The 26,962-nt window shown below is 51.6% G+C and overlaps 2 protein-coding genes across 7 annotated transcripts in view; one reads left to right on the top strand and one right to left on the bottom strand.

Moving 5' to 3' along the window:
- The window catches only part of MYH14 (myosin heavy chain 14), a 101,828-nt gene that overhangs the window by 61,091 nt on the left and 13,775 nt on the right, over window positions 1–26,962 (top strand). For all 6 annotated transcript variants that reach the window (XM_059151009.1, XM_059151008.1, XM_059151007.1 and 3 more), the window contains 18 exons: window positions 1,590–1,711; window positions 3,332–3,401; window positions 3,535–3,695; window positions 4,768–4,876; window positions 6,776–6,907; window positions 7,562–7,768; window positions 10,277–10,414; window positions 12,199–12,322; window positions 12,910–13,081; window positions 14,551–14,763; window positions 15,288–15,432; window positions 15,568–15,774; window positions 17,541–17,645; window positions 17,751–17,903; window positions 19,144–19,392; window positions 23,800–24,012; window positions 25,093–25,305; window positions 26,109–26,270. In XM_059151009.1, the coding sequence (XP_059006992.1) occupies window positions 1,590–1,711; window positions 3,332–3,401; window positions 3,535–3,695; window positions 4,768–4,876; window positions 6,776–6,907; window positions 7,562–7,768; window positions 10,277–10,414; window positions 12,199–12,322; window positions 12,910–13,081; window positions 14,551–14,763; window positions 15,288–15,432; window positions 15,568–15,774; window positions 17,541–17,645; window positions 17,751–17,903; window positions 19,144–19,392; window positions 23,800–24,012; window positions 25,093–25,305; window positions 26,109–26,270 (2,895 nt within the window). The remainder of the gene's footprint in view (window positions 1–1,589; window positions 1,712–3,331; window positions 3,402–3,534; window positions 3,696–4,767; window positions 4,877–6,775; window positions 6,908–7,561; window positions 7,769–10,276; window positions 10,415–12,198; window positions 12,323–12,909; window positions 13,082–14,550; window positions 14,764–15,287; window positions 15,433–15,567; window positions 15,775–17,540; window positions 17,646–17,750; window positions 17,904–19,143; window positions 19,393–23,799; window positions 24,013–25,092; window positions 25,306–26,108; window positions 26,271–26,962) is intronic.
- VRK3 (VRK serine/threonine kinase 3) overlaps window positions 1–26,962 on the bottom strand; it is a 197,096-nt gene that overhangs the window by 164,982 nt on the left and 5,152 nt on the right. The window lies entirely within an intron of this gene.

Below are 26,962 nucleotides of genomic sequence, written 5' to 3'. Positions count from 1 at the left end.
CCAGTGTCCTCATTGGTCTAGGATGGGTCTTGTGCCTACCCCAGAACCACATACTGTGATTGGCCAGGCCTGGGTCACATGACCATGTGTGGCTCCAATATCCCACTGAAAGCTGTAGGGGAGAGTTAGTTCTCTCCCACAGTAGTGAAGCCTTATTGCTAAGAAAGGGGGACACCTATAGTAATAAAAGGAAAATCCGTTTTGCCACAACATTAACAATCTGAGGGAAGAGACTTTTATCTGCTTTTTCATTGTTGAGTCCCCAGTGCCTCAAACAGTGCTTGGCAGATATTCAATAAATGTTTGACAGTTGCATAAATATAAGATATATATGCTTCAGTGGCCCCATAAAAAGATCCAGAATGGCGGTTCTTGTGTTTTATTTTTTTTTTATTTTTTTATTTTTTTAAAGATTTATTTATTTATTTATTTGACAGAGAGAAATCACAAGTAGATGGAGAGGCAGGCAGCGAGAGAGAGAGAGGGAAGCAGGCTCCCTGCTGAGCAGAGAGCCCGATGCGGGACTCGATCCCAGGACCCTGAGATCATGACCTGAGCCGAAGGCAGCGGCTTAACCCACTGAGCCACCCAGGCGCCCCGGTTCTTGTGTTTTAATACCCCTCCTGAGACATTCACGTTTTATTCTGGGCTGTGGCCTGGATGTTGGATTTTGGTTTTTTGGTGTTTTGTTTTGTTTTTAAAGCTTCCCAGAGGGTGCTAGTTTACAGCCAGGATTGAAGAACAACTGATCTAGAAGGTTCTGTAAGAAACTGGGGATTGTGGAGCACCTGGGATGCTCAGTCAGTTAAGAGTCCGACTCCTGATTTCAGCTCAGGTCTTGATTTCAGGATGATCCCAGGGTCATGAGTTTAAGCCTGGGGCATTGGGCTTCATGCTGGGTGTGAGGCCTACAGAAAGAAAGGAAGGAAGGGAGGGAGAGAGGAAGGAGGGAGGGAGAGGGAGGGAAGGGAGGGAAGGAAGGAGGAGAGGGGGAAAGAAAGAATGAAGAGGGAAAGAAGGAAGGAAGAAAGAGAAAGAGATAAGAGAGAAAAGAAACTGGGGATTGTGTTCCCACTCTGGGGGCCTGGACAAGACAAGAGATCTCTTTAAGAATGTCATTTAAATTTTTGTACTGTTTAGATTTTTTTTTTAGAAGCAATTTAAAATGAAAAAAGGCAACAGAAGTTAGCTACTCCAAAATATTGATGCATGGGTGTTATTTACACATCACCTTTCCAGGGAGGCCATTCACCAACTATCCCCCATGCAAATTCAGCACTCCCCGCCCTCCCTGGGGCTCTTTCTGCCTCAGCACACACTTGTTGCTCCCGTCCTACGTTGACTTAGTGACTAATTTCTTGTCCTCATTGTCAGCCTCTGCAGCTGGACAATGAACTCCCCCAGGGCAGGCATCTCTACCTGGCGGGCAGTACGTGCTCAGGAAATTATAGGTTGACCCGTGCGAAATCGCCAATGATTTCTGACCTGCCGGTAGGGCCAGCCCTGGTTTCCCCAGGCGGCTGCCGTCCGGTGCGAGGCGCCCCCGTGTGGCCGCCGCCAACACCGTGTGTCTGCCCTGCTCTCTGCAGGCAGGCAAGCTGGAGCCTCGGCTGGTGCTGGACCAGCTGCGCTGCAACGGCGTCCTGGAGGGCATCCGCATCTGTCGCCAGGGCTTCCCCAACCGCATCCTCTTCCAGGAGTTCCGGCAGCGGTGAGTGCGGTGGGGCGCCGCGGGGTGGGGCTTGGGTTGAGAAGCTCCCCCTCCCCCCTCCCCATATCTGCATCCAAATCCCCCCACTGCCACTTCTGAGTCTGGGGAGTCCAGGCAAGTTGCTTTGGCTCCTGTCTCAGCTTTCTCCTCTGTGGAAAGGGAGAGCAGGACCCGGCTTAGGGCGCTCCCAAGGGAAAGACTGCCTTCTGTGGTAGTCCCTGGGTGACGAGCTGCATTTCTTTACAAATGCAATAGGAAGGGATAGGACAGAAAATACCAGAGTTTAAGAAGCAAGTCATATGGGAAAAGAAGAAGAAGAAGAAGAAGAAGAAGAAGAAGAAGAAGAAGAAGCAGCAGCAGCAAGCCATAGGGGCCCCTGGGTGGCTCAGTCTGTGAAGTTTATGACTCTTGGTTTCAGCTCGCGTCATGATCTCTAGGTCATAAGATCGGGCAAGCATTGGACTTTGTGCAGAGTGTGGAGCTGGCTTGACTTTCTCTGTCTTCTTCTCCCTCTGACCCTCTCCCTACCCCTCAACCCCTACTTATGCACACGTGTGCTCTCTTTCTCTCTAAAAAAAAAAGAAATTATTAAAAATCCAGTTACTGGGGCACCTGGATGGCTCAGTTGCTTGAGCATGTGCCTTTGGCTCAGGTCGTGATCCTGGAGTCCCAGGGTCGACCCCAGCCTTGGGCTCCCTGCTCAGTGGGGAGTCTGCTTCTCCCTCTGTTCCTCCCCCTGCTTGTGCACATGTGTGCTCGCTCTCCCTCTCTCAAAAGTAAATCAATAATCCAATTCCTCCATTGGCCGGGCCACATCTCAAGGGCTCAGCAGTTAAATTTGGCCAGCAGCTTCTCTGTTGGACAGTGCAGCTCTGAGATGGCTGCTCAAAGTGTGGTCCCCGGGACCAGCAGCATGAGTGTCACTGGACAGCCTGTCAGATATGCACATGTTCAGACACCACCCCAGACTTACGGAATTAGGATCTGCATTTTAATAACCCGCCCCTGGTGACTGAGCAACCCTGATATACACATGTGTGCGCGCACACACACGTTTCTCAACCACTGGTCATAAAATAAGTTGTATTAACATAGGACATGTATTATGTCTATGATGTGTGTGTGTATACATTGTATTTATAATGTGTATGATGTTTTCTGGAATGTCGAGATCCAGGGAAGGGCACAGCAGGGATGTGTTTAGGAACCGTATCCCGTTTTATTTGCGCTTTGAGCTTGAGAAACAGCTGCCGCCCAGTGCTTAGCTCAGGGCCTGACCAATAATAAGTCTTCAGAGGCAGCAGCTGTCACTGGCGGGCGTTCTCACCTTTCCACTCTGAGCCCCGCCGTGTTCCGCATCTCAGTGGTGCTGGTGGGGTGAACCCTCATAATCAGCTCGCGGTGAGTGTCCAAGTTTGGCAGCTCCCAGAGCCAGTGCTGCCATTGGCAGTATTAACACTCTTAGCCCAGGGTGTGGTGCTCTGTAAACGCTCGAATGTTCTCTCTTCATACTGTTTGTATCATCATCATCATCGTTACTGCTGTTTGTCGCTTGGAGCGCAGTGTGGGCCATGGCAGGAGCTGTGACAGCGTGATGTAACTCCTCCCCTCCCCCCACAGATACGAGATCCTGACGCCCAATGCCATCCCCAAGGGCTTTATGGATGGGAAACAGGCCTGTGAGAAGATGGTGAGTATGGGGCAGAGCCTAGGCTGTGGGTGTGTACGTGTGCATGTACAGGGGCCCTGGCAGTGGAAGAGGGGAGCTGGGACCTCCCTCTCCTTGTCCCTCCTCTTCACCACCCCTCTCCAACCCCTCACAGATCCAGGCCCTAGAACTAGACTCCAACCTCTACCGTGTGGGACAGAGCAAGATCTTCTTCCGGGCAGGTGTCCTGGCCCAGCTGGAAGAGGAGCGGGACCTAAAGGTCACAGACATCATCGTGTCCTTCCAGGCAGCCGCCCGGGGATACCTAGCTCGCAAGTAGGGCACCGTGCCTGGGTCCTGTTGGCCAAGGCTTGGGGGCGGGGGCAGGGAAGGGTTGAACAGAGGCTCCAGGGGTCAGGGCCTCCAAAATAGTGGAAGGGCCGGGAAACAAAGGGGTGGAGTCACCAGATGCTCAGACTTCTTGCTTCTACAGTCCCCGAGGGTCCCTGTAGACCAGGTCTGGTGCTGAGCAGTGCTGGAGACACAGGGAGGAGCTAGGCTTGGCTATAGGCTGACCAACCGTCTTGCATCACCCGGGACTGGAGGATCCCCAGGGTGCATGATTTTCAGGGCTAAAGTAAAGCCTTTGGCAAACAGAGCGTGGTGGTCACCCTACCGGCCAGTGCCTCAAGGGTCTCCACTCTGGACGGGGAGACGTACATGGGCACATGTCACAGTCTGGAGCTTTGATGGTCTCCCATGTGAAGTGTGGCGACCCTGCAGCAGACCAAATTGCCTTCAGGTCATACACCCGATGACCAGAGAGACAAAGGAGGATGGGACAGGTGCTACGGGCAGGAGCGACAGCTGGTTCAAAGGCCCAGGGACACGGGAGCCTGACACGTCTCAGGAATGTCAGAAGTTTGTAGGACAGTCTCCTTCTCCCTTGAAACAGCCCAGAGGGAGGATCAGAGAATAAAGGGCTCCCCTAAACACCAGGCTGAGCGGCAGGGAACTTGTCCAGGGGTGCTGGGGAGCCATGGAAGAGCTGTGAGCAGGGGAGGGGAGGGTAAGCTCTGGGGTATAGAAAGACCCCCTCAGAAGACAGGTTGGGGGTGGACTGGGGGGAAGAGACTGAGAGGTTGGGGTAAGGGTCCAGGCGGGGGAAGAGGAGGCCTGAACTAGAGTTGTGGGAACAGAGAGCAGGGGACACAGCCGAGAGAGTCAAGGGTCGAAGGACTGACAGCCTGTATGCAACAGGACCTGCCAATCGTAGAGGGCGTTTGCACACAGGAGGCTCTTAACGATGGTTGACTAAGTGAAGGGAGCTATGCTGTCTTGTGAAGGGGACAGGCCTAAAAGAGCTGAGCCTTTACTCTCCCCCTTGCCCGCCTCTCTCTCCTCTCAGAGCCTTCCAGAAGCGGCAGCAGCAGCAGAGCGCCCTGCGTGTGATGCAGAGAAACTGTGCCGCTTACCTCAAGCTGAGACACTGGCAGTGGTGGCGGCTCTTCATCAAGGTGAGGGCACCTGGGGAAGTAACCTGAGCAGCAAGGAGACAGCACCTTGGGTCCAGGGCTGCTCGGGCAAGTGGTTTTCTTTGTTTGGACCTCAACTTTCTGCATCTGTAAAATGGGACCAATCAGCTCAACCTTTGTTAACCAGGATTCTTTGGTAGAGACCCCAAAAATCTGACTCAAACCAACATGAGTAAAAGATTCTGGACAGCTTCAGGAAAAGCTGGATCCAGGGCTGAGTCAGGGGTCCCAGAGAACCCCTCAGATTCAGTGACTCACTGGGAGGACTCACGGAGCTTAGAGAAGCTGTTATCCTCAAAGTTGTGGTTTATTACAGTGAAAGGCAAGAGAGATTAAAGTCAGCAAAGGGAAAAGGAGCACTGAACAGAGCTCGGGAGGGACCAGGCACAAGCTTCCAGTTGTCCTCTCAACACGGAGTCATGTGGACAGTGCGTAATTCTTCCAGAAACAGTGTGTGACAATGCATATGGGCTGTTGCCAACCAGGGAAGCTCCCCGAGTCTCAGTGTCCAAGCTTGTCATTAGGGCTCAGTCTCACAGGCACGGCTGATCCCCCCCATGCAGTTGATCTCACTCAGTCTCCAGACTCTCCAGAGGTCAAGTTGATACCACGGTGGCCAAGAACCCCAGGTAACAAAATCCATCTTATCAGTCAGAATGTTCCAAGAGCTTGGAGATTATCTTCCAGGAGCCAGGCAAGGGCCAGGCCTTTCAGTGACAGAGGCAGGGTTTGGACAGCCCGGGCCCGCTGAGTCAACCCTTTATGCCACAAGGGCCCAAACAGTGATATCAAAGTGATTTGTGTCTCCCATCTGGCTTTTTCTCCCAGGTGATGCCCTGTAGGCTTTTTCACACGGGTGCCACCAGTCCACTGAGACTTGTCCCCTGGCCGGCTAGGCCAGCATGGACTTCTATCCCAAAGCTCCTGCTAGATTCTCAGGTTTGACTCACCCTTGGCCAGCTGGGGTCATGTGACCTGACCACCCAAGGACTTGTCACAACACATCCCATAAGCCAGGCTGGTAATCACACGCCCGCCTGGAGCAGAGGGGCAGAGCCGGGTCATCAGACCCCTGTGAGCATGGCAGTGTGTCCCCCCAGTGAGAAACTGGAGAGGAGGAAGGAAGGTCGAAATTTGGAGGCAAAAAACCCAGCCATTCAGTGTAATTCTGAGTGCGGTGTGAGAGTGCTCAGCCTCTGGGCCCTCAGCCAGTGTCACTTGAGCACCTGCTATATGCCAGTCACCTTTGGGGGATCATGATAAAATGGTGAATAAAAACAAAGTCCTGCTCGCCCCATGGGAGAAAGCTGGCCTGCCCCAGGGGTTGACTGCATCTCAGAGGAATATAAAATTATAGCCGTGATAAATGCCACCAGCTAGGGCAGAAGAGACTATGATTAGAGAAAGAACCAAGGAGAGTTGGGAGGAACCGAACAGGAAGCCAGCCATGCGACAGCAATGATCAGAGCGGATCCCGCTCAGCAAAAGGGGAGTGTGTCCTTTCGGTGCCACTGACCCGAGTCACACCACGGACAGTGCATCCCTCCCATCCCTCCCTCGGGGCCGGGATTCGACTTTGAGGGACATTGTGTTACAGAGCGGGCGGCGCTGGCATCTCGTCGCCCCCGGTTAGTTTAGCGAAGGAGGAACACATTTCGTGCCTGTACTGCGGGCCTTAGCCTTGAACTGTTCGAGGCTCTTCGTAGTGTCAGCTCATTCACCCATCGCGAAAACCCCGTAGCGCAGGGGCTGTTCCCATCCCGGATCCATGGATGAACACGCTGCCCTGTGGCTCCCGAGCTGCCGCCCAGTGCTTACTCTGCTCCCGGGCCACGTGGAGCCCGCCGTTCCTACCTTTACCTCTCCCCTCCCCCGACTCAGGTGAAGCCGCTGCTGCAGGTGACCCGGCAGGACGAGGTGCTGCAGGCGCGGGCACAGGAGCTGCAGAAAGTGCAGGAGCTGCAGCAGCAGAGTGCCCGCGAGGTGTGTGAGCTCCAGGGCCGCCTGACACAGGTAAGGGGCGGGGCCGGGGGCGGAGCCAGGGTGTGGGGGCGGGGCTCCCGACTGAGCCACAAGGCGCGGGGTTCCTGCAGATCCTAGATGCTCAGGGGACTGGAGAGGGGCAGGCCAGGGGCGGCCTTGTGACGGGGCAAGCAGAGAGGAAGACAGGCGGTGAGCTTTCCATTGACCATGTTTTTCTGGTGTCTTCTAAGTAATGTTGAAGCAAAACCCTTTTTGGGGCATTTTCCTGTTTGCTTTTACTGAGTTATTTCCTTTGGTTAGATTTCTAGGCGTAGGAGTGTTAAATGAAATGTGAGATGGTAGAAAGGCCTCTCCGGGGTTATTTGGAGGGTGGCCTGGAGAGGGAAAGACTGGATGCGGGGAGGCCGGGGAGGAGGCTGGAGAGAGTTCACTGGGAAAGGATAAGGCTCAAGCTCTGGGGAGAAGGGAGGTGGGGGAGAGGGAGGCACCTAGGGGTCTGACTTGATGACTGTGTGGGGGAGGAGGTTGAGGTCATCCTGAGATGGGGACCTAGATGGAAAGCCCTCCAGGTCCCAAAGGTCAAAGCAAATCAGGAGGCAGAAGGCAGGAGGGACTTGGATTGCTCCACGGAGACTGCTCTGGGAGCACTGCCTGCTGAGTGCTGACCTCCCACCCTGTCCCCAGTTGGAAGAGGAGCGGGCCCGCCTGGCAGAGCAGCTCCGAGCAGAGGCAGAGCTGTGTGCCGAGGCCGAGGAGACACGGGGGCGGCTGGCAGCTCGCAAGCAGGAGCTGGAGCTGGTGGTGACCGAGCTGGAGGCCCGCGTGGGCGAGGAGGAGGAGTGTAGCCGCCAGCTGCAGAGTGACAAGAAGAGGCTGCAACAGCATATACAGGTCTGGCCCCTGTGTGCCCACAGACCACCTCACCCCATGCCCTTCTGTCTACCCTGACAATCTTTGCTTCTCCAAACCATGTCTCATTGGGCCATGAATTTGCAGAAAACTCAACTCAAAGTGATTAGGCCCAAAGAATACTCCTTTGGTTCAAATAATGGAAGACTTCAGGCTTGGCTGGATCCAGGTGCCAAGGTGATATCCTTTGTACTCTTTCTCTCTCCATCCGGTCCATTTGCCTCTAGGCTGCAGCATTCCCAGGCAGGCCACGCTCCCTTGATTTCCCCTTCAAAATCCACTATGTACTTTACCTCTCCATCCAGATGCTCAAGTTTCACCGACAGTATTCATCTGCATTTACGTTTTATGATCTCTTCCCTTGAAAAAAGTAGATCGAGGTACCCAAGTTATGCCAAACATACTTGAAAATTTTTCAGTGATTTAAGTGAGTGTCTGGTTTTAAATTTAAAATAAATAAAATTAAATAAGTTTGAAAATTCAGTTCCTCAGTCATACTGACCACATTTCAGGAGCTCAGTAAGGGTTTTAATTACCTCCTCTTTATCTGCATGTGGTGGAGGGATTCTGCCCTATAGTTATGGAGATGGCCTAACACCATGCCACAGAGAGCCACACATGGGTTGCACTCAGGAGTGAAAAGAACAGGTCACAGCTGTGGGAGGCGGCTTTGTAGTAACAAAAGGATGGGGTGACCTCTGGTTCCTACAGGGAGATGTGATGGGTTAGTTTGAATAACTCCAGGGCTGGCAGGTAGCTGAAGTCCACTCTGTCGGCAGAAGCTGGCCCTGTGCCTGGTCCCTGTGATATATACTGTTATGTGGCCAGTAGACCTCATCTGTGGGAGTAGAGTGGGAGGAGGAGGACGTGTGGGTAAGCCATTACAGATCCTCCCGATAGCAGGGAGCAAGCAGCACCTAATACTGCATCCTTTTTTCTTTAAAGGTTTTAAAATATTTTAAAATTTTTAATATTTTAAAATATTTTTATGATATTTAAGTATTTAAAATTTTTAATATTTTTATATTTTAATTTTTTTAATATTTAAAATTTTACATATTTTAATTTTAAATATTTTATTTTCTTCAAAGAGACACTTTTATTTTATTTTTTAAAGATTTTATTTATTTATTTGACAGACAGAGATGACAAGTAGGCAGAGAGGGAGGCAGAGAGAGAGGGGAGAGAGGGGAAAGCAGGCTCCCTGCTGAGCAGAGAGCCTGACGTGGGGCTCGATCCCGAGACCCTGAGACCATGATCTGAGCCGAAGGCAGAGGCTTAACCCACCGAGCCACCCAGGCACCCCTAATTTTAAATATTTAAAAATTTTAAAATATATTTACTTGGGGGTGGGGAGCACAGAAAGAGAGGGAGAAACGGACTCTCCGCTGAGCAGAGAGCCCAATTTGGGGCTCAATCCCAGGACCCTGAGATCATGACCTGAGCTGAAGGCAGATGCTCAACCAACTGAGCCACCCAGGTCCTCCCCCATTTTTTTAAATTAATGTATTAGGGCACCTGGGTGGCTCCGTTGGTTGGGCATCTGATTCTTGATCTCGGGTCATGAGTTCGGGCCCTGTGTCAGGCTTCGTGATTTGGAGCATACTTTAAAGAAAAAGGAAAAAAGAAAAAAATTGAGGTATTATTGACATATAACATTAGTTCAGGTATACAACATAGTGATTCAGTATTTGTACATATTGGCAAGGGATGTCCACAGTAAGTCAATATCCATCCCTTTACATAGTAACAAAAAAAAACTTTTCTAGTGGTATGAACTTTTAAGATCTAGTCTCTCTGCAACTCTCAAATATGCAATACAGTGCTAAAACCACAGTTGTACTATTACATCTCCTGGATTTATTTATTTTATAACTAGAAGTGTATACTTTTTGACCCCCTTCCCCCCTCACTTCAGTGACCCTCTCTTCCCCCAACAACCACTTGTCTCTTCTCTGTATCTGTGAGCTCAGTGTTTTGTGTGTTTTTGGTTTTGTTTTTTAGATTCCACACATGAGTGAGATCATAGGCTATTTGTCTTTCTCTGACTTCTCTCACCTAGCACAATGCCCTTGATGTCCATCCATGCTGTCACCCAATATCGAATCTTAATTTCCAGTCCCGCATCACATGTTGCTACAGGGGGCAGTGCCCATCTCTATGATGTGCTAGTTTATTTTTATTGTTTATCATCTTCCCGCACACAAAGGAATGTCATTTCCATAAGGACAAAGATGTGTATCTATTTTTGGTGCCTCGAACAGGGCTTGGCACACACGGGGCCCTCAGGGAAGGCTCAGGGGAGAATGAAATGAATGAATGAAACAGGGAGACCAGTGAAGGTTTGCTCCTTCCCAGTCTCACCCAGAGTGTGGACCTGTCTGAGCCACAAGCCCTCAGGGTTTGGGACCGTCCCCTCCACCCCGTCCTTCCCATCACACCCCAGTCTCCAGCCCCTGGATCCTCATGCCTGCCCTCGCCCCTCTCCAGGAGCTGGAGAGCCACCTCGAGGCCGAGGAGGGGGCGCGACAGAAGCTGCAGCTAGAGAAGGTGACCACGGAGGCGAAGCTGAAGAAATTTGAGGAAGACCTGCTCCTCTTAGAAGATCAGAATGCAAAGCTGAGCAAGGTCGGTGGCCTGTGGGCCCCCAGGGGCAGGGGCAGGGGCAGGGGCAGTGGCACTTGGGGGCACATGGGTCTCTGCCTGTCCCCCAGCCGGTGCCACCTCTAGGGGTTCTCCAGCTCTCAGTCTCAGCTATGTCTCCCTTCCACCCTTATTCATCCATCACACCTTCACTTCCCCTTTGTCACACCTTCCCCTGCCGGTATTTTTGAGCAACTACTGTATGTCATTACCCATGGCTGGTAGATCATAAGACATGCCCCCCACCTTCAAGGCCACATAGCTGGAGACAAACACCATCTCATTATAGCCCGTCCTTCTGTGGGTCAGCTGGGGCTCAGTCGGGGCTCTCGGAGGCTGTCATTGTGACGTGGGGGCCGGGTGCGGATGTCTGCGGTCTCCGTGCCCCTTCATGTGGCTTCTGTCCCCACAGGAGAGCCTGAGTTTCTTACATGGCAGCTCAGGGCTCTAAGAAGGTCAAGCAGAAACATCCAGGCCGCTTAAAGTATTAAGCCTGGAACTGACATGGCATTGCTTGCTCCCAATTCTATAGATCAGGGGTTAGCAAATATCTTCTGTAAAAGGTCAGATAGCAAATATTTCACACGTTCCCAGCCCCTGTGTTTCTGTCACGAGCGCTCAGTTCTGCTGACGTAGCGTGAAAGCAGCCACAGACAGTATATAATTGAATACGTGTGACTGTGCCCCAATAAAACTTTATTTATAAAAATAGGTGGTGGGCCAGATTGGGCCCACACACTGTGGTTTGCAGACCATTGAGCTTAAAGCAGTCAGAGGCTCAGCCCAGACTCAGCGGGTGGGAAATCAGGCTCTGTCCCTGGGTGGGGACATGGCAGAGAATCCGCTGCCCTCTTTGACCTGCCACAGCCAGGACTAGGCTAGGCACAGGGGGAGACGGCATTGAACTGACTGGAAAACCATCTGTGTCCTGACAGGGGGATGGGGGAAAGGGATGCTAGATGAGACACCACAGAAAATAAATATAACCACACATTGTGACTTAATTATGAACTGTGAGAAAAGAACAGAAGACTATGGAGGAGGACAGGTCCCTCACCTGTCCTTGGGGTAGTCAGGGCAGGCTTCTCGGAGACAAAGATATCTGAGTTGAGAGGTCAAGGATGCACAGGGGTTTCTTCACAGAATGTTCCTTTTGGTACAATGGCTATTCCATTCTACACTCTTTTACTTCTTTCTTTTTAAGGGTAGTGTCAACGCACTACACTGGTGTCTAGAACTACTCACAGTCTGAAAAGTACAGATCCACGCCAGGGCTTCTCAAAGGCTTACATGCCCAGGAATCACATGGGGAGTTTGTTCTCATTCAGGGGGTCTGGGGGGGAGCCTGAGATGCCGCATTTCTTTTACAATCTCCCATTTGGTGCTGCTGCCGGTCCACAAACCTACACTTGAAGGGACATGGAGCCAGAGCTCCCGGGAACTCAGCGGGTGGGCAAGGATGTTCAGTGCAGTCAGCAGTGTTGTTTGTAATGGCACACAGTTTGGAATGAACCTCAGCGCCTGAGAGTGGGATGGTGTGTTAGGGAATGCTGGGCTTCTTCTAAGAACGGGAGTCTACCCTGTAGTTCGGGATGGGATGGGTCTGCAGACCCAAGAAAATGGGGAAGGAAGGCTGGGGGTCGGAAGCGGGAGGCTCAGGGCAGGGTGGATGGAGTGGAGAGGAGCTGAAATGCAGAGAACACACCAGATATGTGCATTGGGGTCAGGGGGGCGCTGCTCTGACCGACCCCACCACCCACCACCCTCAGGAGCGGAAGCTGCTGGAGGAGCGTCTGGCTGAGTTCTCATCGCAGGCGGCTGAGGAGGAGGAGAAGGTCAAGAGCCTCAATAAGCTTCGACTCAAATACGAGGCCACGATTGCAGACATGGAGGGTAAGCGCCCCCACCAGTGGGAAGCCACGCTGTGCATACTTGGCGGGGGAGGGGGCGTTGAGGGAACCTCCTGAGCTGTGGAGGCTCCGCGGTGGGATCTGTTCAATGGGGCCAGGAAAGAAGGCTCCAGACAGATTGGGTGTCTTCCCAGCTCTTAGGTTGTTTCTGCCACTCTAAATCCAATTCTCCTGCTCTCTCCTCTGTGTCTTGGGGTCACTCTCTCTGTCTCGGACTGTCCCACTGACTCTTTCAGGCACATTGTTGCCTGGGTCCCTTGCTATTGACTCAGAAGCAGAAGCAGAAAGGAGAGAGCGCCTGGAGAAGGCTGTGGAGACAGAGGACAGGACAGGGCAGTGACAGTCACTGAGCAGGAGCAGGGTGTCACTCGGGGGTGAGGAGGAGAGGATGGCACCTGGGGGTCGGGCCCAGGGTCGCAGAAGCGGAAAGAAGGGGCACAGGGAGATGCTGAGCCACAGCTTCACCCCTCCCCCACCCCAGCCAGTGCCAGGGGCGGGGCCGCGGGTGTGGGGGAGCAGCTGGGTGAGGGGTCTGGAGCTCTTCTGCATGGCCCCCACGCCCTCCCCCAGACCGCCTACGGAAGGAGGAGAAGGGCCGCCAGGAGCTGGAGAAGCTGAAGCGGCGGCTGGACGGGGAGAGCTCGGAGCTGCAGGAGCAGATGGCCGAGCAGCAGCAGCGCGGGGAGGAGTTGCGCGCCCAGCTGGGCCGCAAGGAGGAGGAGCTGCAGGCGGCCCTGGCCAGGTGCGCAGTGGGGATGGGGGACAGCGGGGACCCTGCGCGGTGCGCGGTGCTGGGTCCACAGGGCACAGCCCGCCAGCAGGGGGGCACCGCAGGGAGACTCCACCAGCGCGCACGCGCCCCAGCCCCGCTGAGCCTCAGTGTCCCCTTCTGTAACCTGTACCTGGCGAGAGTTCCAAGCCCGCCAGGTTAAGGGAAGAGTGAAAGGGGGCTTCGCACGTCTAGTAACTTGCCCAGTTCAGGGGTCGGAATAGGGGGTCAGCTGTGATTTCATAAGCGCCCCAGCCATGAAAGGAGGCGTATCATTATGATTACAGCCAGTCGCAATTATGGAGCACCTACTGTGTGCGCCCTGTGTTATGAATGCCTCCCCCCCTGCCAGCCCCAGCTGTGTTTCATGCCCTCTGAGAGCCCTTGATTATAGATGCAGCTCAACTTAAATGTCATTGTGGAAAAATGTGTGTCTTAAAATCAGCAGTGCAGGGACGCCTGAGTGGCTCAGTTGGTTAAGCAGCTGCCTTCGGCTCAGGTCATGATCCCAGTGTCCTGGGATAGAATCCCATATCGGGCTCCTTGCTCAGCAGGGAGCCTGTTTCTCCCTCTGCCTCTGCTTGCCATTCTGTCTGCCTGTGCTTGCTCTCTCCCCCTCTCTCTCTCTGATAAATAAATAAAATCTTAAAAAAAAAAATCAGCAGTGTGCCAGGTGTGTGTGTGGTTAAGAACCCGCACCCTAGTCTGAATTCTGGGTTCAAGCCATGGGCCTGCCCCTTTCTGGACACATGACCTCACCCATGTGCCATTGGCCTCCCTAGCCAATTTCTTCATTTGTAAAATGGGGAGATTTTGAAGCTATTCCTAAGGCTATTATGGGGATGAAATCTGCAACTGCTTTTAAAGGACGCCTTGGGGTTCAGTCTGTTAAGCATCTGCCTTTGGCACAGGTCGTCATCCCAGTGTTCTGGTATCAAGCCCCAGGGTGGCTTCCCTGATCAGTCTGGAGAGCAGGGGATCCAAACCCCAGTCTTCATGACTCCATGAACAATTTAAACCCCCAGTCAGTGCTGCCCCTCAATTCAGCTTCTCTTTGCAAGAGGCTGTGTCTCCTTGGGGTTATGAACCTGATCAGATGCTGGGGTCAGCTCTTCCACTTGCTGACCGTGTCACCTGGGCCAGGACTTTCCCACTCTGTACATCAGTTTTCTCAGTGTAATCATTAAATAAGATAATTAAGTAAAGGGTCCCCTGTGGCAGGGGCTCAGTACGTGTCCCTGTGATTACTCTTGGTGTCATCCCCATTTTACAGCTGAGGAAATTGAGGCTCGGGGTAGTGAGGCATGAGCCCAAGGGCAGAGCTGAGATTTCAGCCCGGTTTGGGCCACCCCCAAATCCATACTTAGCCTTCCCGCCCCCAGAAATCATCCCTCCCCTTCGCCTGCCCCTGTACCAACTCCATGGTCCTTGTCCACCCCCAGGGTGGAGGAGGAGGGCGGCGCCCGGGCCCTGCTGCTCAAATCCCTGCGGGAGGCGCAAGCGGGACTGGCTGAAGCCCAGGAGGACCTGGAGGCTGAGCGGGCTGCCAGGGCCAAGGCAGAGAAGCAGCGCAGGGACCTGGGCGAGGAGCTGGAGGCCCTGCGGAGCGAGCTGGAGGACACACTGGATTCCACCAATGCGCAGCAAGAGCTCCGGTGAGGCAGCCGGCAGAGCCTGGGCACCGGCTGGGCGCCGGGCAGGGAGAGGAGAGGGGCTTTGGAACGAGCCCCCCATCCATAAGGAGGTTTAGCCTTTCACCAGCTGTTTATCCAGTATTGGATGTAGAGCTCAGCCAGGCTGGGGACTGATTCATCAGACCCAGCCATTTCCCTCAGGACTTCTGGTCTGGGGGAGGCAGAGGCAGGCAAAGGGACCCAATCCAGAACAAAGTATGCTTTAAGGGAGCAACCAGGACATTGTGGATGATAAGAGCGAGCCCCTAAACCATGTCTATGGAAGGAGGTCCAGGAAGACTTCCTTGAGAAAGGGACTTTTGAATAGAGTTTTGAAAGGTGAATAGGAGTTCACCCTTAAAGCCACACTCCTCCCTAGGTTACCACCCAGATCCCTTAGGGAATGTAGAGTGAGGTCCTCATCCCTGAAGGGAAACAATAAAAGGAGGCACATCCCCAAAGTCCCTGCCTTTCTTTATTCTGAAATTGTGTTCCCTTTACAAAAGGTCCAAGAGGGAACAGGAGGTGACAGAGTTGAAGAAGGCTTTGGAAGAGGAGACGCGAATTCATGAAGTGGCAGTTCAGGAGCTGAGGCAGCGCCATGGCCAGGCGCTGAGCGAGCTGACGGAGCAGCTGGAACAGGCCCGGAGGGTGGGTTGGGACAGGAACGGGGGGTTGTGGAGGGCTGGCAGAGGGAACAGCCAGTGCCAAGGCCTTGAGGCAGGAGGGTGCCCAGTCCGGTTGAGAGAGGAGGCATAAATCTTTACTTGTCTCTCCCTTGTCCAGAGCAAAGGTACCTGGGAGAAGACCCGGTTGGCCCTGGAGACCGAAGTGTCGGAGTTGCGGTCAGAGCTGAGCAGCCTGCAGGCCTCACGGCATGAGGGTGAGCAGCGCAGACGCCGCCTGGAGTCACAGCTGCAGGAGGTGCAGGGCCGGGCTGGTGATGGGGAGCGGGCCCGAGCGGAGGCTACAGAGAAGCTTCAACGAGTCCAGGTAAGTGGGGCAGCCAGGGCAGGGACCCTCTGTGGGCTTCCGTTTGGTCCATAGCAGCCTGTTGTCCCTTCCAGCTCTTCCAACATGATCACTCATGAGTAGCTAGGATTCCGTGAGCAATTACTATATACCAGATATTCTGTGTGTTTCATTAAATCTTTCCGACTCTCCTAATATTGTTCCCCCTGTACATACAAGGAAACTGAGGCGCAGAGACCTGAAACTGATCCTCTGAGATCCCTCAGAGCCAAAACTCGAACCCAGGCATGCCTGATTCTATAGCTCTTAACCCTACCATGACTCCCCCAACCTCCAAGAAGCCTTAAATAATCTGTATTCTGATAAAAAAAAAAAAAAAAAAAAAAACTAGTGTGGACACGTGCAACTGTGTGGGGATAATATCATACTGTGACTGTTAAAAGAAATGTGGGCTTTTACATTTTAATTTTATTATGTTTCTTTAGATGGCCGATACTTACTTACTGACAATACAAAGAAGCAGCAAGAATGAAGGAAAAAACCGACTTTTTAAAAAATAATTTGTTTTTAAGTAATCTCTACACCCAATACAGGGCTAGAACTCACAACCCCGAGATCAAGAGTCAAATGCTCAACTGACTAAGCCAGCTAGGGGCCCCAGGAAGAATGATTTTTAATTGTCCAGTTCCTCCAGGGGAAAACACCATGACAGTTAGTTTCCAGATTAAAATGCTGTATTAGTTAGGGTCAAAGCTAAACTGACATATAGCAAAGGCATCCCAGAATCCATCAGCTTAAGTAAAAGACGTGTCTTTCCCTCTGGAGGAAGAGACTCAGGGTAAGCAGTGAAGGCCGGCAGGATACTATGCGCCACAGGTTCACTTAAGATCCAGGTTCCTTGGCCTTGTCATGCCACCGTCCCTGAGAGCATTGCCCTCACCTTCAAGTCAAATCTGGATTATGGGCACATTCATGCTCCTGCTTAGAAAGGGGAAAGAGAGGGAGTGGCAAAATTTGCATACATCCCTTTGCTTATATCCCATTGGCTGCCACCTAACCACATGATCACAGCTAGCTACAAAGGAGCCTGGGAAATGTAGTTTCTAGCTAACAGGCACAAGCCTAGTGAATAGACTATCACAGTGGGATCATGGAAGAGTGGCTCTGGGGGGACAGCCAGGGTCTGCCCCAGATGGAATCATGCTAGCCAGCGGTCACTGTACTAAACATTTTATATATCACACACAGAAGAGTGACAACGGAAGTAGAGTTTGAGGGCTGATAGCAGGAGTTCCAGCACTAGAAGAGTTCTTCATTGTAGACATGTTCTGTATTCGTGCGATCTACTTGGCCCCCAAATACTCAGAACGTAGGGAGCAAAGCTGAGGAGGTGCATTTTTCCTTTTATTTAATTTTAAATTTAAGTAGTCACGTACGGCTGGTAGCCACCATATTGGACAATACAGCCGTAGAGCCATCCTGCCTGGCTCAGTCCCACCTCTGGTAGCTGTGTCATCTTGGGAAAATTTCCTAACCTTTCTGTGCCTCAGCTTCCCTTTATGTCAACTGGGAATAGTGCTATTGGTGTGTGAAGCTGGTGGGTTTCCTTCCCCTAGAGAGCGAGGGCCAAATGGAAACTCTGCATTTAACTGTTTGAGGAAACACGGGGCTGGTTTCCCCACTTGACATCATCGATACCAGTCCAGTGAGGCAGGGATTTGAGGGGAGAGGAGCGGGTGGGGTCAGCCGGGTGGAAGCCGCCATTGGAAGGTGCCCCTTCCCCGCAGGCTGAACTGGAGAACATGTCTGCAGCCCTGAGTGAGGCTGAGTCCAAAGTCATCCGGCTGAGCAAGGAGCTGGGCAGCTCGGAGACCCAGCTACATGACACCCAGGTGAGGCCAGCACCCCCACCCTCCCGCCTTACACCCAGCCCCTCCCCACCATGCCTCCATACCCTCTGCCATCACCTGTCCTCCATTCCCCCTCCCCATCTGCAGGAGATGCTGCAGGAGGAGACCAGGGCTAAGCTGGCCTGTGGGTCCCGGGCACGAGCCCTGGAGGCTGAGGTGGTAGGGCTGCGGGAGCAGCTGGAGGAGGAGGCAGTCGCCAGGGAGCGGATGGCCCGAGAGCTGCAGACTGCCCAGGCCCAGGTGAGCCGTCCTGGAGGGCGACCTCAAGGGGCCTCCAGTCCCAACCCACTCCCCCTGGGTTCCCCAGATCAGGGATGGCCCCATTGTCCACCTGGTCCTAGGCCAGATCCCTGAGAGACCCCCATTCTCATCTCTGATTGTCCCTCAGCCCACAGCCTGTCATTTCAGACCCCACCCTCCTCCCCCAACTCTTGTCTCACCCCTACTTTGCATCCACACAGACCTAGACCCACTCAGGCCTCATCCTCTGCCACTTGGATCTTCCTGTTAGCCTCCCTTCAGGCCTCCTTGTCTCTGGTTTCTCCCCTCCAAGCTCATCCTCCCCACGGTCTTCCTGCCACAGAGCTGCCCCTGCTCTTCCCCTCTCACAGCCCTCCCTTTCTCCCAGTGCCCCCAGGATGGAGCCTGTGCCTCTCAGCTGTGCCTTTGTTGGCCCTTCCATGTCGTTAGCTGTGTTGATCTCTCACCTCCTTCCGCTTCATACAAGAAACCCTTTTCATTCTTCAGGATTCAATTCCAGCCTCTCCTGTTGTGGGAGGTCCCTCACCGCCCCACTCTGAGCTCCCGCATCCTTTTTTCTTTGTCCCCATTCCAGTCACCTTGGGCTGGAACTCTCTCTGCCCATAGGTCTTCCCCCACCCCCAACCAGAATAGGAGCTCCTTGAAAGTGGGACCCTCTCTGAGTTAGACCTTGGTCTTCAGCACAGGCCAGCATAGAGCCTGACATATAGGATGCCTGGAGAAATGCCTCTTGAATGCATGAGTGCTGAATGCATGCCTGAAGATACCCTTCTTCAGCTGGCAGACTCCTATGCATATTTCAAGACCCATCTCAAATGCCCCCTTCTCCAGGAAGTCCCTCTTGGATGTTCTAAGCAGATTCTAAATTCCTCCTGTGGGCCCTCACGGCTCCCATGCTTCCCTAAGTCTCCCTGCCTTAGCCTCCATCACCCTGGCCATGATGCTCAGTCTCCCCCCTTAGAAGGAGGGTTCCCCTAGGCCAGGGTCTAGGTCCCGTTCATCTTCTGGGTCCCAATGGGAGTAATTTTCATCTCTGGAAGAAGCTGAGGTTCACAGAACTTGCAACCACAACCCTATCCCAAGGTAGGAGAACCCAGTGAGAGTCACCTCCTTCCTCTGGCCTCAGTCTTCTCTTCTGGGAAGTAGGGCACTACCAGCTCACACCTTGGTTGCAGCCATGACTGCCCCCCACCCTCTGTCTCCTACTTCCCCCACCCAGCTGTCAGAGTGGCGGAGGCGCCAGGAGGAAGAGGCGGGAGCACTGGAAGCAGGGGAGGAGGCGCGGCGCCGGGCCACCCGCGAGGCTGAGGCCCTGACCCAGCGCCTAGCAGAAAAGACAGAGGCGGTCGAGCGGCTGGAGCGAGGCCGCCGGCAGCTGGGGCAGGAGTTGGATGATGCGCTCATGGACCTGGAGCAGCAGCGGCAGCTCGTGAGCACGCTGGAGAAGAAGCAGCGCAAATTCGACCAGGTGGGGCCCCTCAGGTTGCAGGGGGGTGGGGAGTTGGGATGCTTTGTCATGCTTCTGCAGTCATTGCAGATTGGGTGACATGTGGCCTCAGAGCTAAGCTATGAACGTGGGGGAACCCTCGGGCAAGATGCTTCTTCCCTCTAAGCCTCTGTCAGATAAGATCCCCATCCTCCTGCTTTATGACTCTTGTCCCAAAATAATTCTTGGTAGGGCCCACTTTTTTTTAAGAGAGAGAGAGGAAACTCACATGTGAGCAGGGGGAGGGACATAGGAGAGGGAGAGAGAGAACCTCAAGCAGGCTCCACACTCTGCACAGAGCCTGACACAGGGCTTGATTCCCGGACCCTGAGATCGTGACCTGAGCCAAAAGCAAGAGTCAGAGGCTTAACTGACTGAGCCACCCAGGCACCCTGATCGTGTACCTACTCTTACTCCCCCAGATGCACCAGGTGCACCAGGGCATGCTAACCAGGAATAAACGAAATAACATATTGTGCTCCTGTTGCTGGCTCGCTGTGTAGCTCAGGCAAGCTGCTTTTCCCATTTCAGCCTCAGTTCGCCCATCTAGGAAATGGGGATAGTATTAAGCATCTGGCAATCTGAGGATGAAATAAAAATCAGAGGACCCCTCAGCATTAAGAACCATCAGGCAACTCTGAGGTTCAAATCCCAGCCCGGCTTCTCCTGGCTGTGTGTGGCTTAGGTGAATTGCCCAATGTCTCTGTGCCTTATTTTCTTCATCTAGAAGATGGGAGAGTCATTACTTTTGCCTTCATTTTTGAAGGATTTATCATTGGCTCTTGATTTCTAGGCAAAGAGTTTATGATTTAAGCACTTTGAAGAGGTCATTCCATTTTCTGTGGCCTCCATTGTTTCAAATGAAAAGTTCGCAGCCATTCAAATCCTGTGTTTTTTTTTTATAGGGAATGTATGTTTTCTTAGCTGGTTTACTTTTTTTTCTCTCTCTCTATCTTTAGTGTTTAGCGGTTTGGCTATGATATATCTAGCTGTGGGCTTTTGAATTTATCCCACAGCTGTGGCTCATGTTTTGAGCAAATGTGGAATTTTCAGCCATTATGTCTTAAATGTCTTTTCTGTCTCATTCTCTCTTTCCTCTTCTTTTCAGACTCCAAGCACATGTATGTTTGACCACTTAATACTGTACCATTGATTATTATGGCTCTATTTGTTTCTTTTAGAATTTTATATAAATTCTTCTCATATAAATTCTTTTGATTGGCTTCTTTCACTCAGAATTATTTTGAGATTCATCCATATTTTTGCATGGATTAATAATTCATCCCTCAGGGCATCTGGCTGACTCTATTGGTAGAGCATGCAACTCTTGATCTCAGGGTCGTGAGTTCAAGCCTCACATTGGGTGTAGATATAACTTTAAAAAAATTTTTTTTTAGTAATTATTTATTCCTTTTTTTATTGCTGATGAACCCCATTTTTAAAAAGATTTTTCTGTTTATTCAACAGAGACAGACACAGTGAAAGAGGGAATACAAGCAGGGTGAGTGGGAGAGGGAGAAGCAGACTTTCTGCTGAGCAGAGAGCCCAATGCAGGGCTCGATTCTGGGAACCTGGGATCATGACCTGAGCTGAAGGCAGATGCTTAACAACTGAACCACCCAGGCGCCCCTCAGTAGACCACATTTTGAAGACCATTAACTGGTTGAACGTTTGAGTTGTTTCTAATTTTGGGCTATTATGAGTAAAACCTTAGTCTTTCTAATAGGATATACTGGTTTGAATTCACGGTTCCCTAATGAGCAGTGACATTGAGTATCTTTCAAGTGCTTATTTGCCCTGTATACCTCTTGGGTGAAGGGTCTGTTCAGAGTTTCTGTCCCTTTTTAAAAATTGGGTTGTTCCCTTTCTTTGTTTTGTTTTTGGGGGTGAGGGGGTTGTTTCTTTTATTATTGAATTGTGAAAGTTCTTTATATGGTGAATACAAGTTCTTTACCAGATGTATCGCTTTGCAATTGTTTTTGTCCTGTCTGCGGCTTGACTTTTTACTCTTCATGGACTCTTTCAAAGACCAAGAGGTTTGAATTTTGACGAAGTCCTATTTATTAATTTGTCACTTTGTGGGTTCTGCTTGTTAGTGTTGTGTCTAAGGAGACTTTGCCTAACCCAAAGTCACAGAGATTTCTTACATTTTTTCCAGAAATTTTCTACTTTGCAGTTTCATATTTAGGTCTGTGATCCAGTTTGGGTGAATTTGTTTATATTGTGCTCTCATGGCTCCAAATTAATTTTTTATATATGGTTACTGAATTGTTCAAACACGGCTGGAAAGACTCTCTTACTGACTCATTCCTTGCATTAAAAATCAGGGAGTGACAGTTGTCCAATCTTCCCTTCTTTTTCAAAGTTGTTCTGCTTCTTCTAGGTCCTTTGCATTTCCACAGGTATTCTAGAATCTATTTGTCGGTTTCCACACAGAGAAAGGAAATCCTCTTGTGTTGAATCTACAGATTAATCTGGGAAGAATTGACATCATAATAATACTGATTTCTCACTTAGGGACATGGTACATGTGCCCATTTATTTAGATCTTTACTTTTGTTACTTTTAGATTTTTTAAATTTATTTACTTGATAGAAAGAGAGAAGGAGAAAGCACAAGCAGGGGGAGTGGCTGGCAGAGGCAGAGAGAGAAACAGACTCCCTTCTGAGCAGGGAACCCCACTCAGAGCTCGAGCCCAGAACCCTGGGATCATAACCTGAGCTGAAGGCAGACATTTAACCAACCGAGCCACCCCGTTGCCCCCTTTTAGTACTTAGAAGTGTATATCTTTCATATCTTTCATCAGATTTATTTCCAACCATTTCATATTTTCAGTGCTTTCTTAATTGGTTCTGGTTTTGGCACCTGGCTGGCTTAATCAGAAGAGTGTGGGACTCTTGATCCTGGAATCATGAGTTTGAGTCCTGCACTGGATACAGAGATTACTTAAATTAAGCAGTTCTGGTTTTTATTTCAGTTTCTGATTACCACTATATAGAAATACAGTAGATTTTTATGTATTGATCTTGTATCCTACAATTTATTACCTAAATTCACTTATGAGTGTTAGTAAGTTTTTTTTAATAGATTTCATTGGATTTTCCTTTTTTTTTTTTTTTAAAGATTTTATTTATTTATTTGACAGAGATCACAGGTAGGCAGAGAGGCAAGCAGAGCGAGCGAGAGAGAGGGAAGCAGGCTCCCTGCTGAGCAGAGAGCCTGATATGGGACTTGATCCCAGGACCCTGAGATCATGACCTGAGCCAAAGGCAGCGGCTTAACCCACTGAGCCACCCAGGCACCCAATTTCATTGGATTTTCTATATTGGTGACCCTGTTTTCTATGAATGAAGACAGTTTCACATCTTCCTTTCCTTTTTCTTCCGCTTTTCTGGGGGTCTCCAAATACCTGTGTGTTTCACTGCTTGATGCTGCCTTGCAGGTTATTATCGCTCTGTTAATTTTTTACAGTCTTTTTACCTTTTCCCCCCTCTATTTAGATCATTTCTATCAACACCTGCTTTCAAGTTTACTGGTTCTTCTGATGTGTCCAGTCTGCTCTCAGTTTCCTCCAGTGACTTTTTGATTTCAGATATCATGCTTTTCAGTCCTGGCCTTTCTTTCTTTCTTTCTTTCTTTTTAAGATTTTATTTATTTATTTGTCAGAGATCACAAGTAGGCAGAACAGCAGGCAGAGAGAGAGGAGGAAGCAGGCACCCTGCTGAGCAGAGAGCCTGATGCGGGGGCTCAATCCCAGGACCCTGAGATCATGACCTGAGCTAAAGGCAGAGGCTTTAACCCACTGAGCCACCCAGGCGCCCCAGTCCTGGCCTTTCTAATTGGTTCTGTTTTAGATTCAAATCCCTCCTGAAATAACGTTGGGTCTTTACCCACCATTTCCATCTGGTCCTGAAATTTATTAATCATCTTTAAAGTCCTTGAGTGATGATTCCAGTGTCAATGTGGAGGTTATCTGTTGGTTTGTTCCATGGACTGTTTCTTCTCTTGACTGTGAGCCCTGTTCTCCTCCCTTTTGGCAGGTCTTGCAAGTTTTATTATTGTTAATTTCTGTGTCTTTAAAAAAAAAAACACAGCCAGGGTTGAAGTACATTTTAAAAATGCTGTACATGTTTTTGATACCACTACTCTAGGAGGAAGAAACACCCTTTCCTCTGCTGGGTTTCTAGAGTGAGGGGCTGCTCAGTTTGATCCACTCAGAAGTTGGGCTGCTCTGGGACACAGTTGCAACTTTAATCCCTCTACCTCCCTCTTGTGTCTCTGCCTTTGTCTCCCTCTCTCTCTGTCCCTGGTTGCTCCCTCTTCCCCATCCACTTGTACACTCCCTTCAGCTAATCTGTTTCCCCCACCCCGTCTCCCTCACCCTGGAAGCTCCTAGCAGAGGAGAAGGCTGCTGTCCTACGGGCGGTGGAGGAACGTGAGCGGGTCGAGGCAGAGGGCCGGGAGCGCGAGGCTCGGACCTTGTCACTGACGAGGGCACTGGAAGAGGAGCAAGAAGCACGGGAGGAGCTGGAGCGGCAGAACCGGGCCCTGCGGGCAGAGATGGAAGCACTACTGAGCAGCAAGGATGATGCTGGCAAGACGGTGAGCAGGGGCCCCCACTCCCTAATGTATACCTGTGGGCTGCCGCAGGCACAGCTGACAGTGTGTGGCCCATAGCCATGTGCGTGCTCTCATGAACAGAACATGAAAGGAACCAGCCATCACACCGATGTGTTCACGCCCAGCCCAGAATGGGACTAGAACCCCTTACCAAACATGTACTCCCATGACCTATACAGAGCATGAGGAGAATCTTCCACCAAACACACATGTTCACACATGCAGGAAGTAAGGAAGGCCATTCATCAGCATGCATGCTGATGTACAGATACACAGAGAACATGAAGAGAATTTACCACAACATAACAGCCTGAGAACTGTGCCCCAGACATGAGTTTCTGCACATGCACAAAGGCACATAAACTCGCGTTAAATGATCACTGTGACTAAGGCTGAGTCAGGGAGGGGCTCAGGACCAGGAGCGTGGGTAACAAAGAAGCCCTGTCAGGTCAAGGGACACTTCTCTGGGAAGGTGACAGTTAAAGGAGAGGCATGTTGGGGATGGGGGGTGGGTTGGTTCTCAGAATTCATAATCCCAGGTCTGCCTTCACAGGGTGTTTGGAATTTTAATTTACAACTTCCCAGGAGGTCTGAGAAAAGAAATCACAGGAGATAGTGCGATGGTGTGATCCTGGGGGGTCCCGCCCAAATCAGCACTCAAGGCTGACGTGACACGCCTTCAACCCATGTCCACACAGGATGTCCCCAAAGAAGCCCCTTAGTGAAGTGAGCTCATGATGCAAAAATCTCAAAGCCTGTGAGGAAGGTCTCTACCGTGAGCGAGAGTCAGCCGAGCTAGGTCACACTTGAACTGGACTCTCAAGGGCTTGGGATCACAGAACTTGCGTGCAGAGGCTACTAATGAAATGTTTTTGGAGGATTCAGAATGAGACATGTGGTTACTTGCTGCCTGGGAAATGGTGAATGAAGGAGCGAACCAGAATGTGCACATCACCTTGACCATCAAAGCTTCCCTCACTCTGTCCTAGGATAAAGCTAGGATCCTGGCCTCCCTCTCCCCATGCCCCCGGTGCCCAGAGCTCACCCTCCTGTCCCCACCAGGCGCATGAGCAGGAGCGATCCCGCCGGGCAGCAGAACAGATAGCCAGCGACCTGCGAGCCCAGGTGACAGAGCTGGAAGACGAGCTGACAGCTGCCGAGGACGCCAAGCTGCGGCTGGAAGTGACCCTGCAGGCTCTCAAGGCCCAGCAGGAGCGCGACCTGCAGAGCCGGGATGAGGCTGGCGAGGAGAGGCGGAGGCAGCTGGCCAAGCAGGTATGGACACCCATCCAGCTGGGAGGGCTCTGGTGCCTGCAGGTTAACAGAGGAGCAGAGAAAGCCTCACTCACCTCCCTGCTGCTCCAAGTTGCTTCCCAAGGCCCTCCTGCTGCCCAGCCCACTCACCCACCAGAACCGTGAAGTCACACACATATCTCATTGGCCGACTGACATACCCAATCAGACATCATCACCAGACCATTCACCCAGCATCTCCATGGGCATCAGCACCCACGCACAGCCTACACAGCAGTACCTCTGCTTCTCCACCCGCCCAGCTGCTCCCTTTCCAGCAACTTCCTCCCCCCAGTCCCCAGCCTGCCCGAGTGCTCCTTCATCGCTCAAGGACCAGCTCCTCTGCACCCCTTCAACCACAGCTTTCCTCCCCTGTTCATGTACTCATCCCCCTCTCCCTGGGCTCCGCAACGTCCATTCATGGCTCGGCCAGTGGAGGGACTTCCAGTGCTCTGCAGTGGGCTGGAGCTGGGTGCTGAGCATGGGAAGGGCAGGGCAGCTGTAAGTGTAGAAGGACCCTGCCGAGCTGTGTGGGCAGGGCCTGGCGGGGACACACATGGGAGCAGAGCAGAGGCTGAAGTAAAGGGGGAAAGGGAAAACCCTGGAGCTGGGGGCTCTGGGGACGAAGAGCTGGGATCCCTTTGGAGCGCAGAGAAGCAAGAGGGCAGGCAGAGTGGCGCTGGTGGCCTGGACAGTAGCTGGCCGGTGGACGTCTAGGTCCCTAGCTTGTAGAGGGAGCCTGGGCCTCCGATCCCCTAAGCCTGCCCCTCCCGACCTCTCCGCAGCTGAGGGATGCAGAGGTGGAGCGGGACGAGGAACGCAAGCAGCGCGCCCTGGCTGTGGCCGCCCGCAAGAAGCTAGAGGCGGAGCTGGAGGACTTGAGAGCCCAGAATGCGGCCGCCCAGCAGGGCAAGGAGGAGGCGGGGAAGCAGCTCCGCAAGATGCAGGTAGGGGTGGGGCTTAACCCCGGCTGGGGAAGAGGGGGTGTTGGGGGACGGGGGCAGCCACTGCTTTATAAACATTCACGTGTCAAAGGCTCACTTGCTTCTTTTTATATTTTTTTATTGACTTTATTTAAAATCCTTAGCCATGAAGTCCAATTTCTTTATTCTGTTTAACCTTTTGAAACGGAAATGCCTTAGGGTTCCTCCCCTAATACGAAAGTTATATCTGGTGGTTTAAAAAAAATTGGTGGGACAGTGGGAGTGCCTGGCGCAGTTGGTGGAGCATGGGACCCTTGATCTCAGGGTCGTAAGTTCGAGCCCCAGGTTGGGAGTAGAAATTACTTGAAAAAAATTTTTTTTTAAATGATAATGATGTGTCTGTGTAAAGTCTAATTTTTTTTTAAAGATTTTATTTATTTATCAGAGAGAGAGAGAGGAGAGAGCGAGCACAGGCAGACAGAGAGGCAGGCAGAGGCAGAGGGAGAAGCAGGCTCCCTGCTGAGCAAGGAGCCTGATGTGGGACTCTATCCCAGGACGCTGGGATCATGACCTGAGCCGAAGGCAGCTGCTTAACCAACTGAGCCACCCAGGCGTCCCTGTAAAGTCTTATTAAAAAAAAAAAAAAAAGTATATAACTGGGCTGTCCAGTACAGTGGGTGCCAGCCCCATGAGGCTGTTGGGCATCTATGATGTGG

This window comes from Mustela lutreola, chromosome 16 (assembly GCF_030435805.1).
Source record: "Mustela lutreola isolate mMusLut2 chromosome 16, mMusLut2.pri, whole genome shotgun sequence".
Taxonomy (NCBI): Eukaryota; Metazoa; Chordata; class Mammalia; order Carnivora; family Mustelidae; genus Mustela; species Mustela lutreola.
The sequence above is the reverse complement of the archived record's forward strand: the minus strand, read 5'-3'. Positions and strand labels throughout refer to the sequence as shown.